Source organism: Bos javanicus, chromosome 27 (assembly GCF_032452875.1).
Source record: "Bos javanicus breed banteng chromosome 27, ARS-OSU_banteng_1.0, whole genome shotgun sequence".
Lineage (NCBI taxonomy): Eukaryota > Metazoa > Chordata > Mammalia > Artiodactyla > Bovidae > Bos > Bos javanicus.
This window is the reverse complement of record NC_083894.1, coordinates 43585253-43599981: the sequence shown is the minus strand read 5'-3', so window position 1 is coordinate 43599981 and position 14729 is coordinate 43585253. Positions and strand designations below refer to the sequence as shown.

General features: G+C 39.6%; 1 protein-coding gene across 1 annotated transcript in view; it reads right to left on the bottom strand.

Moving 5' to 3' along the window:
- ZNF385D (zinc finger protein 385D) overlaps window positions 1–14729 on the bottom strand; it is a 992080-nt gene that overhangs the window by 754213 nt on the left and 223138 nt on the right. The window contains 1 exon segment of the mRNA XM_061404729.1: window positions 1142–1360. Within this exon segment, the coding sequence (XP_061260713.1) occupies window positions 1142–1360 (219 nt within the window).

The window sequence follows — 14729 nt, the reverse complement described above, 5'->3', positions numbered from 1 at the left end:
AGCTGATTTTATGAGCCCAGTTCCTGTATCTCCTTATATCTAGGAAAGCATTAAAACCTTTCATGGTGATGACTGCTTCTCCTGACTAGCAGAAGCTTCATGGCACAAGCGGAAACTTTCTACAAAAAAGTATGTATTTGATCGCATATACCCCCCTTTACCAAAATCACATATATACCATCTTTTCCCCTGCCTCACTGGAGCAGTTTCTCGGAGCTACTGATCTCTGTCTCTGGGGCTGCAGTCCTCATATTGCCCCAAATAAAGCTTCACTCGCAACTGCCACCTCGTGCAATTATTTTAGTCAACACTACAAAAGTATATTTGCCTTCAATACCAAATATTAGAACATATCAAAATCCAGTCTCATATTTAAATGTTAATAAAATTGATATAAAACATATCTTATCAATGAAACATCCAACCAGACCACAATATTGTTAACTCTTTGGCGTTACTGTTATTTTAGCTGCCCTAAATCCTGCTGCAGGATTCTACCCTCCCTTCCCTCACCTCTCCCTGCTTTTATTAATAATCTTCCATTTGTTTCAAAAATACATACGTGCTATTTTTAAAATTTGCTTACTCCTAAATTCAGCTTATACTTTTAAAAGTAGAAAGTGATTAGGCAAACCATGAATTTTCACCAGCAAATTTAAAGAATCTGTACATACTAAAAGATCACATTTTGTTGGTTAAAACTTCGACTTGAAAAGTGTGTATTTTTTAAAATAAATGGCAATCTTGTGAACCAACTGAGGCCCCAACATGCATAAAACAAACACAGAAACAATTGTTTTATATAAAATGTAGAAGAATATGCTAATTTTCAAATAATTATAGTAAAGTCAAATATCAACAAAATCTAATGTCAACTTTTTTCTAATTATCATAAGTGTCCTGGTAGGTCCCAATCCCAATCCCAATCCTAATACATTTACACACAGATGACAACCAAATTTCCCCTTGTCCCTCAGATAGCCGTGAGAAATTCTTTCAATGTGCTACGCTGATAAAACTTTAATTTACTGTTTTCCCAGCTTTAAAAATAGAGCTTAGTCTATTCTTTTATTTCCACATCTGCAGGTACATAAAGAACTTGACGATATAAAATTGAAAATACAGCTTCAGAAACACTTACCAGTGTCGTTTTTCACCAGCCCGGTGCTGAGCTGTTTTAATCTCTTTTGATGTGATTTGCCATTGTAGTGGATTTGGGCTTGAGCAGTCGAATTCAGCTGAATGTTACACACACTGCACAAAGTGAAATTGGTTTGTTTCTTTTCTTTTTCTGGTTTCTCTTCAAAGCCGTCAGGTGGAAACTCAGCCTCACACTCTCCATCTTGGACACATGTGGAATCTAGGGTGCAAAGGAAGCTATGAACAGGCCAATCAAGGTTCCTGGATTCCTGTGAACATTAGGGTGTATGTATTTTTTACTGTAATTAGAGTTTTCATCCTTTCTGGATATATGTCCAGGAGTAGGATTGCTGGATAATATGATAACTCTATTTTTTTAATTAATTTATTTTTTATTGAAGGGTAATTGCTTTACAGAATTTTGCTGTTTTCTGTCAAATCTCAACATGAATTAGCCATTGGTATACATATATCCCCTCCCTTGCGGAACTCCCCCCATCTCCCTCCCCATCCCACCCCTCTAGGTTGATACAGAGCCCCTGGTTGAGTTTCCTGAGCCGCACAGCAAATTCCCATTAAAGAAACTTCCACACTGCTCCCCACTATGGCTGCATCAATTTACATTCCCACCAACAGTGTAGGAGCATTATTTACAATTGCCAAGACATGGAAGCAATGAAAATATCCATCAACGAATGAATAAATATATACACATGTGTAGATAGATGTACCATTGTATATGCTACTCAGCCATAAAATACAATGAAATACTGTCATTTCCAGCAACATGGCTGCACCTAGAGATTACCATACTAAGGAAGTAAGTTAAAGACAAAAATCATATGATATAACTTAAATGTGAAATCTAAAAAAAAAAATGATACAAACAAACTCATTTACAAGATAGAAATAGACTCACAGACATAGAAAACAATCTTATGGTTACCAAAGGGGAAATATGAGAGGGATAAATTAGGAGCTTGGATGAACAGATACACACTATTGTATATAACACAGATAAACAACAAGGCCCCTTTGTATAGCACAGGTAATTAAAGTCACTGTTTTGTAAAAATGTGTAACAAAAGAGAACCTGGAAGAGGACATATACATATGCACATACATGTGTGTGTGTGTGTTATAGAACTGAATTACTTTTCTGTACGCCTGAAACTAACACAACACTGTAAATCAACTGTACTTCAATAAAAAAAATCAATAAAAATAAAAAATAATAAAATAATTCTTAGATTCCTTCATATTACTAAAATCAGTAGCAAATAAGCATTGTCCTAGACACTTTCCTGGTGGCTCAGAGGGTAAAAATCTGTCTGCAATGTGGGAGACCAGGGTTCGCTCTCTGGGTTGGGAAGGTCTCCTGGAAAAGGGAACAGCAACCCACTGCAGTATTCCTGCCTGGAGAATCCCATGGACAGAGGAGCCTGGGGGGCTACAGTCCATGGGGTCACAAAGAGTCAGACATCACTGAGTGACTAACACACACACAGAGACACTTACAATTCAAAATCTCCAATTCTTCCCATTTTAGTAGGTTGCTTTCATACTGTACTTTTTATCTTTCATGGAATGCAAATTGAAGTAGGAGGTAGGTGAGCACCCCCTCCCCCCAGGGTAAAGCCATTGGAGACTCATTCCCTGTGGACAGAAAGGCCAAGACTAGAATAGCAAGACAATTAAAGGAGGAGGCTGGGCCCTGCCCAGTCCACATAGTCCTCATTTCCAAAGTCAGGAGTCTTCCCTGACCACACATGTGCAGAAAAGACTCCTTGCAGGCCAAAGGGGAGTTATATCAAGGGATGTTCCTACGCAAACACCTTTGCGGTAGAATCCCTCTTGGCTAAGAGATGCATGTGCACACAGGGAGGATCCTGAGATATACTAAACCTGGGCTGTGAACCAGGCAAATAAAAATGACTGGCTGAAGAAAACCTGGAAGAAACACCCCATAAAAGTAATTTAAACTGCCATCAGGGCACAACTCCTACTCGTGAGTCTATCTACATGTATTGTACTCTTTTCCTCCCACTAAATACTTTGCTTGCTTCACTACTTTCCATCTCTGTGGGAATTCTTTTCTGCAAAGCTGAAGGGCCAGGGCCCGTGTCACTGACTACAGGTCTAGTAGCTAGGACCTGGTGCTTGTACTGCTGTGAACCAGCCCAATCTCTGGCTGGGAACCCAAGCCCTGCTCCAAGCCATTGCAGACGGAGGCCACTGGAGATCAAAACGGCAAGGGTTTCACTTTGCTTTTGCCATGCCAAATACCATGTTAAATGCCATTTTAAATGACAAACATCGTAACAACTGAAAAGGAAATGGTGAAGAACTGTAGTCTTTCCTGTTTCAAACTGAGGAGGCTGAGGTTTACAGCGCAGGAGGAATTCACCTCGGGTCATGCGCCTAAAAACCGAACCTCTGGGATCCATCTCCACATCACAGGCTCTCACTCACCATGCTCTGAGTGAGTTCATCTCCACATCACAGGCTCTCACTCACCATGCTCTGAGGAAGTACCAATGGAACCAGGAAGGGTTAGTTTTGATTTCATGCTGGGTCTGTTTCTTTGACTTGAACCCCTGTTTTTGCTGCTTTTGTTAGTATAATCACACATAATGGCCTGGCTTAGAGAACCCTGCCTGCTCTGCCTTCTCCTTAAACTAAAGTGCCTCTGTCTAGCTCGCGGGCTGAAATCTCTGATGACTGTGCCACCCTTGATTCCTTGTGTAGGGAGTGTGGTGTGTCAGCATGGCTCAGAAACTCGTGTTTGGAGGGATGGAATCAAAGATAACTGTGACATGCTTGTTTATTGATGTGGCAGGAGACATTCCATTCCACACCACCTGTGAAATGACTGTAAGAAAAAGAAAGTAACACTGCCTGCCTGAGGCTTGCCGTTCTAGGAAATACTTGCAAGAATTAAATAGTCTTCTTAATTTGGCTTCCTCACCTCCCCCATCTCTGATCCATAAAACAATCTGGCATCCAGGCCCCGACAAGATGGTTATTTGGGGACATTAGTCTGCCATCTTCTCAGTCAGCAGGCTTTCTAATAAAGCCATATTCTTTGCCTCAACATTCCATCTCGAGGATTCACTGGCCTGTCCTGTGGTGAAGAGAGTGAGCCTGGACTTGGTAAAGGAGGTTTCACCTATCACAGCTGCTGAAAACAAATAATAAATGCTATTTTCACTTTTCATCTTTTATTTTGTAAAATCAAAAATCATCTTCAAATTTCTTTCAGTTAGCAAATCAAGTAGTAAAATAATGTAAGCCTTCCTAAAAGAAAAGCCGTATAAAGCATGCAAACTTTCCAAAAGAGAGGGTACCTGTATTAGCTTCCTGACCTTTCAAATTTATGGTGGGAATTAAAGAAAAGGGGGCTTGCATGATAGAGATAAGGAACTGTTTGATCCATTAAAGGACACATTGTTGTTCAATTGCTAAGTCATGTCTGAACTTTTGCAATCCCATAAACTGTAGCATATCAGGCTTCCCTGTCCATCACCATCTCCCAGGGTTTGCTCAAACTCAGGTCCAGAGAGCTGATGATGCCATGCAACCATCTCATCCTCTGTCATCCCTTTCTCTTCCTGCCTTCAATCTTTCCCAGCATCAGGGTCTTTTCCAATGAGTAGAATCTTCACATCAGGAAGCCAAAGTATTGGAGCTTCAGCTTTAGCATCAGTCCTTCCAATGAATATTCAGGGTTATTTTCCTTTAGGATGGACTAGTTTGATCTCCTTGCAGTCCAGGGGACTCTCAGGAGTCTTCTCCAGCACCACATTTTGAAAGCATCAATTCTTTGGTGTTCAGCCTTCTTTTTGGTCCAATCTCACATCCATGAATGACTACTGGTAAAACCATAGCTAAGACTCTCTGGACCCAAAGTGAAGTCTCTGCTTTTTTATAGGCAGTCTAGGTTTGTCATAGCTTTTTTTCCAAGGGGAAAGCATCTTCTAATTTCAAGGCTGCGGTCACCATCCACAGTGATTTGGGGATACCATTAATACATTAGAGATTTCTTCCTTGATTTCTACAACTAAATGAAATTCTCATATTTTAATATCAATCAAGTAAAAGCACTTACATTTGGATGGACATATCCTACATATACAAAAAAGCTAAAATTGTCTCAGTATCTAAAAATGTACGGTTTGTACCTCAAATGCATAAGATGTTCTGAACATCTAAGATAGCTTCATAGGGTACAAAAAAGTGTGACAGATCTAAGGATTTTATCAGAATACATTACTTTTGGACAAATATAAGGTATGTATACTCTGGTCTAAGAGAAAAATCAGCTGACAATTGCAGTATCTCTGACCTTAAGATAATAATTAAAGTAACTATTGAATACATAATTTACCCTTTATTTACAAATCACTTAAAATAATTCTAAATTAGGAATTGAGTTTAAAATGTATACACTACAATATATAAATTAGATAATAAAAAAGGATCTCCTGTATAGCACAAGGAACTCTACTCAATGTCTTGTAATAACCTATAATGGAAAAGAAAGTGAAAGTGAAAGTGAAGTCGCTCAGTCGTGTCCTGACTCTTTGCGACCCCGTGGACTGTAGCCTACCAGGCTTCTCTGTCCATGGGATTCTCCAGGCAAGAGGACTGGAGTGGGGTGCCATTTCCTTCTCCAGGGGATCTTCCTGACCCAGGGATCAAACCCTGGTCTCCTGCATTGCAGGCAGACGCTTTAACCTCTGAGCCACCAGGGAAGCCCTAATGGAAAAGAACCTGTATCTGTATATGTATGTACATATAATTGAGTCACTTTGCTGTACACCTCAAATTAACACATTGTGAATCAAATATATTTCAAGAAAAATTTTACAAAACCAATTGACTGCACAATAGAGAAAAAAAAAAGTGGTGTTCTGGATGGGGTGCTAGAAAAGAGCAAAACCATTGGTTTAGAAACACCCTGTGGTCAGTTGCTCAGTTGGACACAATCCCATGAACTGTGGCCCACCAGGCTCCTTTGTCCATGGGACTTTACCCAGAAGAATCCTGGTACTGGAGTGGGTTGCCATTTCCTTATCTGGGCTGGGGGAGCCGGGGGGAGAGAAGAAAAACCCCTGATAAGGTCCAAATAAAGAATAGAGTGTCAGTAATATTACTGCTCCATTACTGGGGACAAATGCACCAGACTAATCTGTTAACAGTAGAGCAAAGTTATGTAGGTGGAGTTTATGGAACTCAACTAAGTTGATAACTTTTCTGCTAATCTAAAGCTACTCTAAAGTAAAAAGTTTATTTAAATTGAAAAAAAAAAAAAAGCTACTAGTTTGAGACTATTCTTTATTTCTCTTCTTGACTAATAGAACAGAAATTTCTTTGGAGCTCCTGTACTCTGGGAAAGAACTAAGACAGAAGTTTCTCTGCTGTTCATTCTTTGCTCATTAATCTCCGCAGCAGGAAAAGTAAACGGTGTGACGGGGAGAATGAGCAGCAAGATCACGGCCTTACGGGGGACTGGCCATCTTGACTCTGTGCTTCAGACTGGCTTAAAAGTACATGCTCTTATTTCTCAGCTGCCATATACAGGCATAAAGTGTACAGGCTTACCATCTCTGGTTTCTCCAGGTGCCCTGCATGTGACTTGGAGGTAAATTCAGGGCAGAGAAGTGTGAAATCTAATACGGACCATGGCTCTCAATCAAGTTTTCTGACAAAATAACTAACCTGCCAACCCATTAACAAAAAATCTAACAAACCCCCACTGAGCCCTGTGTCTAATAATGATTTGTTCCAATAAAACTGAAGGATGAGCGACTTTCTCTCACACACACACACACACACACACACACAAGTGTTATTCAACTGGTCTCATAAATTTCATTTTTGTTTAGTATTTAACTCTACCACAACAATCAACAAGCATTAATACAAAATTAAAAGGGATGTCTATTGGCTAAAAACTAAACCTAACTTCATCAAATGGAAATTTTTCCTTATACACAATTTTGATACCTTACTTCAAAGTTAGGAAGCCAAGTTCTGCTGCTTCACCCATGATTGGTTTCATCCTTTGTTCTTGGACTTTCTCGCTTGTCAAAACAGCAAGGACCCTTAAGATCCTGCAATAATTTGTACTGACAATCAAATGACAATAAAAAACATTGGCCAACAGGCAGTTCAGAGCACAATAAACCATGACCTATAAAGGCATAGAAATGCAAGCAGCACAGTAGAATAAACTAAAATATTCTTGTTTTTGCAATGGCTTCTCTTTCCTTAGAATATTATTTAATGAGGTAGGTAGGGACTTAAAGTTGTAGAACACATTTAACACAAAACTGTGCCATAAACAGTGGCATGCTGCTGCTGCTGCTGCGAAGTCGTATCAGTCGTGTCCGACTTTGTGCGACCCCATAAACGGCAGCCCACCAGGCTCCCCCGTTTCTGGGATTCTCCAGGCAAGAACACTGGAGTGGGTTGCCATTTCCTTCTCCAATGCATGAAAGTGAAAAGTGAAGTCTCTCAGTCGTGTCCGACCCTCAGTGACCCCATGGACTGCAGCCTACCAGGCTCCTCCATCCATGGGATTTTCCAGGCAAGAGTACTGGAGTGGCATACCCAATACTAAACAAACAAACAGAAAATCCCTTTATAAATCGTGATCTGACAGCATATCTAACAATCATTTTTCATCTAATAAAAACAAAATAAACATTTGAGCTACAGCTATTTCACGGCGATACAGTTGACCAGCTAAGGTGGATGATAGCCAAATATTTAGTAAAAAAATAGAAATTCCAAGTTCATTCCTTTGAGTTTTAATAGTATCTATTCAGAGGGTGGCAAGTGATAAATTTTAGCTGTTTTTTTCAAAGTCAGTTTCACTGAGAAAATAAAAGTCAAAGTCTAAATGAGTCTAAATATTGCCCAAATGCAAGACAAATGTGTTCTCAAAAATCTCTCTCTGAAGAGAAGAATCTGCTGATATTGAACGCCTTAAAGGGTCCCACTATAAGGAGCCTTTTCAGTTTATTATGAAAATAATAATGTCTGGGTAGGACACATCAATTCAGACCATTTCAGTAAAGGAAAGTTGTACTTTGTATGAGGAGTAAAAATTATTATGGAGTTCATAGGTTTTATGCAACTTTTCTTTACTGGCTCAGTAGAAAAGAAGCAGAGCAAACAATAAAGCTCCAGTCACTGTTTATGAGGGCACGATCTCACAGCTGCAACGGCAGGGCATCATCTTCAAGAAATCTTTCAAACCTGATCTTAAAAAATAGGAAAAGTTTGTGGATATCGCAAGTAAGCATTTATGGAGTGAAATAGTTAGAAAAAATATGTACTACATTTATGTGATTGGATACTAATTACTTGGAATAAAATTTCTGGAAACAACCTCAAAAATGAATTTTAAGAGCACTAATTTAGTTTAAAATCACTTAGGAAAAAATGAGAAAATTACTAGATATTTGAAAAGTGGTTCCAGTTCTAGTGCTTTCAAAGACGTTGTTGCCAAGGTTCCTCTGCAGAGCTTAGATAAACATGCTGAATTAAACCAGGATCAAAAAGACAATTCACAAGCCAATATTTTAACATGTAACCCTCATTTTTCAAAATTATGAAAGAAAATTGGCTATTCTTTTGTCTTCTAGTTATAAAAAAATGAGGGATTATCTTTTATTTCATATTTCCTTATATTAGGATTTTATGGTGTAAATTACATCCATATATACATATATATGTGTGTGTGTATATATACACACACATATATATACACTGAGCGACTGACCTGATCTGATATATATACATATACATATATATATATGCCAAATACACCATGAAAAATCAATCCAAATGTTTCATTAGTGAATTTTCCTCTATTACTTTAGAGCAACTTAGAGAAAAAAATCATATTGTATTATAATGGTTAAATACTGTTGTTTAGTCGCTCAGTTGTGTCCGACTCTTTGTGACCCCGTGGACTGCAGCACGCCAGGCCTTCCTGTCTTTCAGCATCTTGTGGAGCTTGCTCAAACCCCAGGAGTAAATATTTAACTCCAGGGTTAAATATTAAATATATATTATATAGAATATATAAATTTATTTATACTATTTCAGCTTTGAGAAAATGATAGATCATAGCACTCTTTCACATTTCACTTTTAAAAGTATAAATAATCCATATTCAGTGCTAAAAAGCACCAACATAAGAAAAACTTGGCTTTGATCTCACTCCCCACTAGAGTGCAGTGTGAATTTAAAATTAAAATGACAGTGTTAGGAGATTCCCATAACACTAGGCATAAAAACAGCATTATTTTAATTTGGGGGCTTCCCTGCTGGCTTAGACAGTAAAGAATCCTCCTGGCAATGCAGGAGACCCAGGTTCGATCCTTGGATCCAGAAGATGCCCTAGAGGAGGGACTGGCCACCCACTCCAGTGTTCTTACCTGGAGAATCCCAAGGACAGAGGAGCCTGGCGGGCTGCAGTCCACGGGGTCGCCAAGAGTCGCACAACTGAGCAGCTTTCATTGTAATTTTGCAAATATGTGATACATACATATCTTTATATATATATATATATATATCTGTTTATTTTTTAATTGAAGGATAATTGCTTTACAGAATTTTGTTGCTTTCTGTCAAACATCAACAAGAATAAGCCACAGGTACAGCCGTGTCTCCTCCCTCCCAAAACTCCTTCCCACCTCCCTCCCCATCCCACCCTTCTAGATTGTCCCAGAGCCCCTGTTTCAGTTCCCTGAGTCATACAGCAAATTCCCACCGGCCATCTATATTACATGTCAGATTGTAAATGTCCATGTGACTCTCTCCACACATCGCACCCTCTCCCTCCTCCCCTCCCCTCCGTGTCTACAAGTCTGTTCTCTATGTCTGCAGAACATTATATATATATATATATATATATATATATATATATATATGCTATATACATATAACATGTTTATATACAATGTTCAGCTTTAGTGGCACGTATATATGGTGTATCTAATGAATTCTTCATTAATAGCTACAAAAGTAAGACAATTAAAATAAATTGAAGTAAAGTCACAGAAAAGCAAAAAGCTGACAAACGAAATTCATCATCATGTGAAAGTTGCTCAGTCGTGTCCAACTCTTTGTGACCCTATGGACTATAGAGTCCATGGAATTCTCCAGGCCAGAATACTAGAGTGGGTAGCCTTTCCCATCTCCAGGGGATCTTCCCAACTCAGGGATGGAACCCAGGTCTCCCGCATTGCAGACGGATTCTTTATCAGCTGAGCCACAAAGAAAGCCTGAAAAAACTGGGGTGAGTAGCCTATCTCTTCTCCAGTGGATCTTCCTGACCCAGGAATCAAACCTGGGTCTCTGGCATAGCAGGCAGATTCTTTACCAACTGAGACATCAGGGAAGCCCCATATTATCATTTTTTTTATTATTGATAAGCAGCAATTGTTTATTATATGGACTTCATTCCAGTTGAACTATTTCAAATACTGAAAGATGATGCTGTGAAAGTGCTACACTCAATATGCCAGCAAATTTGGAAAACTCAGCAGTGGCCACAGGACTGGAAAAGGTCAGTTTTCATTCCAATCCCAAAGAAAGGCAATGCCAAAGAATGCTCAAACTACTGCACAATTGCACTCATCTCACAGCCTAGTAAAGTAATGCTCAAAATTCTCCAAGCCAGGCTTTAGCAATACATGAATCATGAATTTCCAGATGTTCAAGCTGGTTTTAGAAAAGGCAGAGGAACCAGAGATCAAATTGCCAACATCCGCTAGATCATCAAAAAGCAAGAGAGTTCCAGAAAAGCATCTATTTCTGCGCTATTGACTATGCCAAAGCCTTTGACTGTGTGGATCACAATAAACTGTGGAAAATTCTGAAAGAGATGGGCATAGCAGACCACCTGATCTGCCTCTTGAGAAATCTGTATGCAGATCAGGAAGCAACAGTTAGAACTGGACATGGAACAACAGACTGGTTCCAAATAGGAAAAGGAGTACGTCAAGGCTGTATATTGTCATCCTGCTTATTTAACTTCTATGCAGAGTACATCATGAGAAACGCTGGACTGGAAGAAACACAAGCTGGAATCAAGATTGCTGGGAGAAATATCAATAACCTCAGATATGCAGATGACACCACCCTTATGGCAGAAAGTGAAGAGGAACTAAAAAGCCTCTTGATGAAAGTGAAAGAAGAGAGTGAAAAAGTTGCTTAAAACTCAACATTCAGAAAACGAAGATCATGGCATCTGGTCCCATCACTTCATGGGAAATAGATGGGGAAACAGTGGAAACAGTGTCAGACTTTATTTTTCTGGGCTCCAAAATCACAGCAGATGGTGATTGCAGCCATGAAATTAAAAGACGCTTACTCCTTGGAAGGAAAGTTATGACCAACCTAGACAGCATATTCAAAAGCAGAGACAATACTTTGCCAACAAAGGTTTGTCTAGTCAAGGCTATGGTTTTTCCTGTGGTCATGTATGGATGTGAGAGTTGGACTGTAAAGAAAGCTGAGCACTGAAGAATTGATGCTTTTGAACTGTGGTGTTGGAGAAGACTCTTGAGAGCCCCTTGGACTGCAAGGAGATCCAACCAGTCCATTCCGAAGGAGATCAGCCCTGGGATTTCTTTGGAAGGAATGATGCTAAAGCTGAAACTCCAAGACTTTGGCCACCTCATGCGAAGAGTTGACTCATTGGAAAAGACTCTGATGCTGGGAGGGATTGGGGGCAAGGGGAGAAGGGGATGACAGAAGATGAAATGGCTGGATGGCATAACCGACTTGATGGACATGAGTTTGAGTGAACTCCGGGAGTTGGTGCTGGACAGGGAGGCCTGGCGTGCTGCGATTCACAGGGTCGCAAAGAGTCGGACACGACTGAGGGACTGAACTGAACTGAACTGAGTTAAATATAAATATCACTTTGAAACTTTAAAGCTGAGGCCATGTAAATTAGTAATATCTTACTTTTATAGTAGTAGCAGTGTTAGTTGCTCAGTCGTGTTCAACTCTTTGCAACCCCATGGACTGTAGCCCCCCAAGGCTCCTCTGTCCATGGGATTCTCCAGGCAAGACTTATGCTGGAGTGGGTTGCCATTTCCTCCTCCAGGGGATCTTCTGGACCCAGAATCAAACCTGGGTCTCCTGCATTTCAGGCAGAATCTTTACCATCTGAGCCACCAGGTAAGCCCATCTTACTTATCTAATAGGAAAATAATAGAAGACATGAGACAAATCAAGATAAATGGGGTATTTCAACTAGTTTTTATTACATATGGTATCAAACTAATTTTGTTGGTCTCAGTAAGATTATGGTTTTGAAAAGATGACAAAACTCTTCCTAAATAGTCAAAGATTCACATACAAAATTAAATCAGGAGTGGCAGGAATAAATGCAGAATGAAACTTTTAATTGCATTCCTTTCCCTTATCTAAGCAGCACACTTTTAATTCTGTAAATTCAGCATCATAATTTCTACTTTCAAACCTAAGATAAAAAAAATTTTACCTTACTCTTTAAGAGACTCATCATAAAAAAATCATGGCTAATATATCTCTGATATAAAACAGCTCATAACCTAAATCTTAAAAAAAAAAAAAAGAAAAACAAAGGCAATTCTTTTTTTAAAGTCATTCTTCAATTAGAACATGTATTCAATAGTAGGTCATATATATCTTACATTTCAGTGTAATTATTGTTATCCCTCAAAGTTTCAAAGTCCTATGGAAAAAATGCATTTTTATTATTATCGTTACAAACAAGCTGCAAATAGTTTTCTGTGTTCTGATCTGTTTTCCTTTTGGGGAATCTCTCCTTGAATCAGTCATGTCCTCAGGGCCTCCTTGACAAAACACGGCCCCCTGGAATTTATGCCATCAATGTCCCTGCTCTCCTAGCGGGGAGCTTGAGAATGAATCACGAGCTCCTGAGTTCTCAGGCCATATTTTTTACAAAGCTACTGTAAATATTAGCCCCATTCTCTGGAGGATGTGCCAAAATTCTTTGTGGTTTCATCTGTACCCTACTTTGCAACTAAAAGAGTTTATATAAAACCTAAAAGTGTCTTGCCCCAGAAAAATTCTGAAGACCTAAATTAGAGATTGTTTTGGCTTTATTGTTCTGGTGAAAAGTTAGGTCAAAGAAGGAGCTGGGAAGCCTGAGAATCACTGAAAAGCGATTGGAAAGACATAGTTTAAAAGCATCTCCTCTGTGTCAGGCACTCTTGCAGGCACTTAAATGTTAGGAGATCCTGTAGGCAAATACCCTAGTTCTCCATGGAGTGTGACGAGGGGGACAGTGTGGGCTTATGGGATGACTGTCAGTAATTGATTACATGCCAAGGAAGAGCAAAACTGTGATGTTGATCATGATTAAGATCTGGGATTGCCAACTGAGCACTGGAGGACTAAGCTGTCTCCTTATTTCAAGGAGCACTGTTGCATTCTCTCTCAACCTTGGTGCTTACAGTCCCAAGATTTCCTCTATTTTCCCCGTGAACTCTGACTTCTCAAAAGAGACTTTTTTATTTTAGTGATTTCGGTTTTTGTCCCTGCCTAGTCGTGAAGAGATATCCCACACCCAAGGTAAGAGAAGCCCAAGTAAGACGGTAGGTGTTGCAAGAGGGCATCAGAGGGCAGACACACTGAAACCATACTCACAGAAAACTAGTCTATCTAATCACACTAGGACCATGCCTTGTCTAACTCAATGAAACTAAGCCATGCCCATGGGGCTACCCAAGACAGGCGGGTCATGGTGGAGAGATTTGACAGAATGTGGTCCACTGGAGAAGGGAATGGCCAACCACTTGAGTATTCTTGCCTTGAGAACCCCATGAACAGTATGAAAAGGCAAAATGATAGGATACTGAAAGACAAACTCCCCAGGTCAGTAGGTGCCCAATATGCTACTGGAGATCAGTGGAGAAATAACTCCAGAAAGAATGAAGGGATGGAGCCAAAGCAAAAACAATACCCAGTTGTGGATGTGACTGGTGATAGAAGCAAGGTCTGATGCTGTAAAGAGCAATATTGCATAGGAACCTGGAATGTCAGGTCCATGAATCAAGGCAAATTGGAAGTGGTCAAACAAGAGATGGCAAGAGTGAATGTCAACATTCTAGGAATCAGCAAACTAAAATGGACTGGAATGGGTGAATTTAACTCAGATGACCATTATATCTACTACTGTGGTCAGGAATCCCTTAGAACAAATGGAGTAGCCATCATGGTCAACAAAAGAGTCTGAAATGCAGTACTTGGATGCAATCTCAAAAACGATAGAATGATCTCTGTTCGTTTCCAAGGCAAACCATTCAATATCCCAGTAATCCAAGTCTATGCCCCAACCAGTAATGCTGAAGAAGTTGAAGTTGAACGATTCTATGAAGACCTACAAGATCTTTTAGAACTAACACCCAAAAAAGATGCCCTTTTCATTATAGGGGACTGGAATGCAAAAGTAGGAAGTCAAGAAACACCTGGAGTAACAGGCAAATTTGGCCTTGGAATACGGAATGAAGCAGGGCAAAGACTAATAGAGTTTTGCCAAGAAAATTCACTGG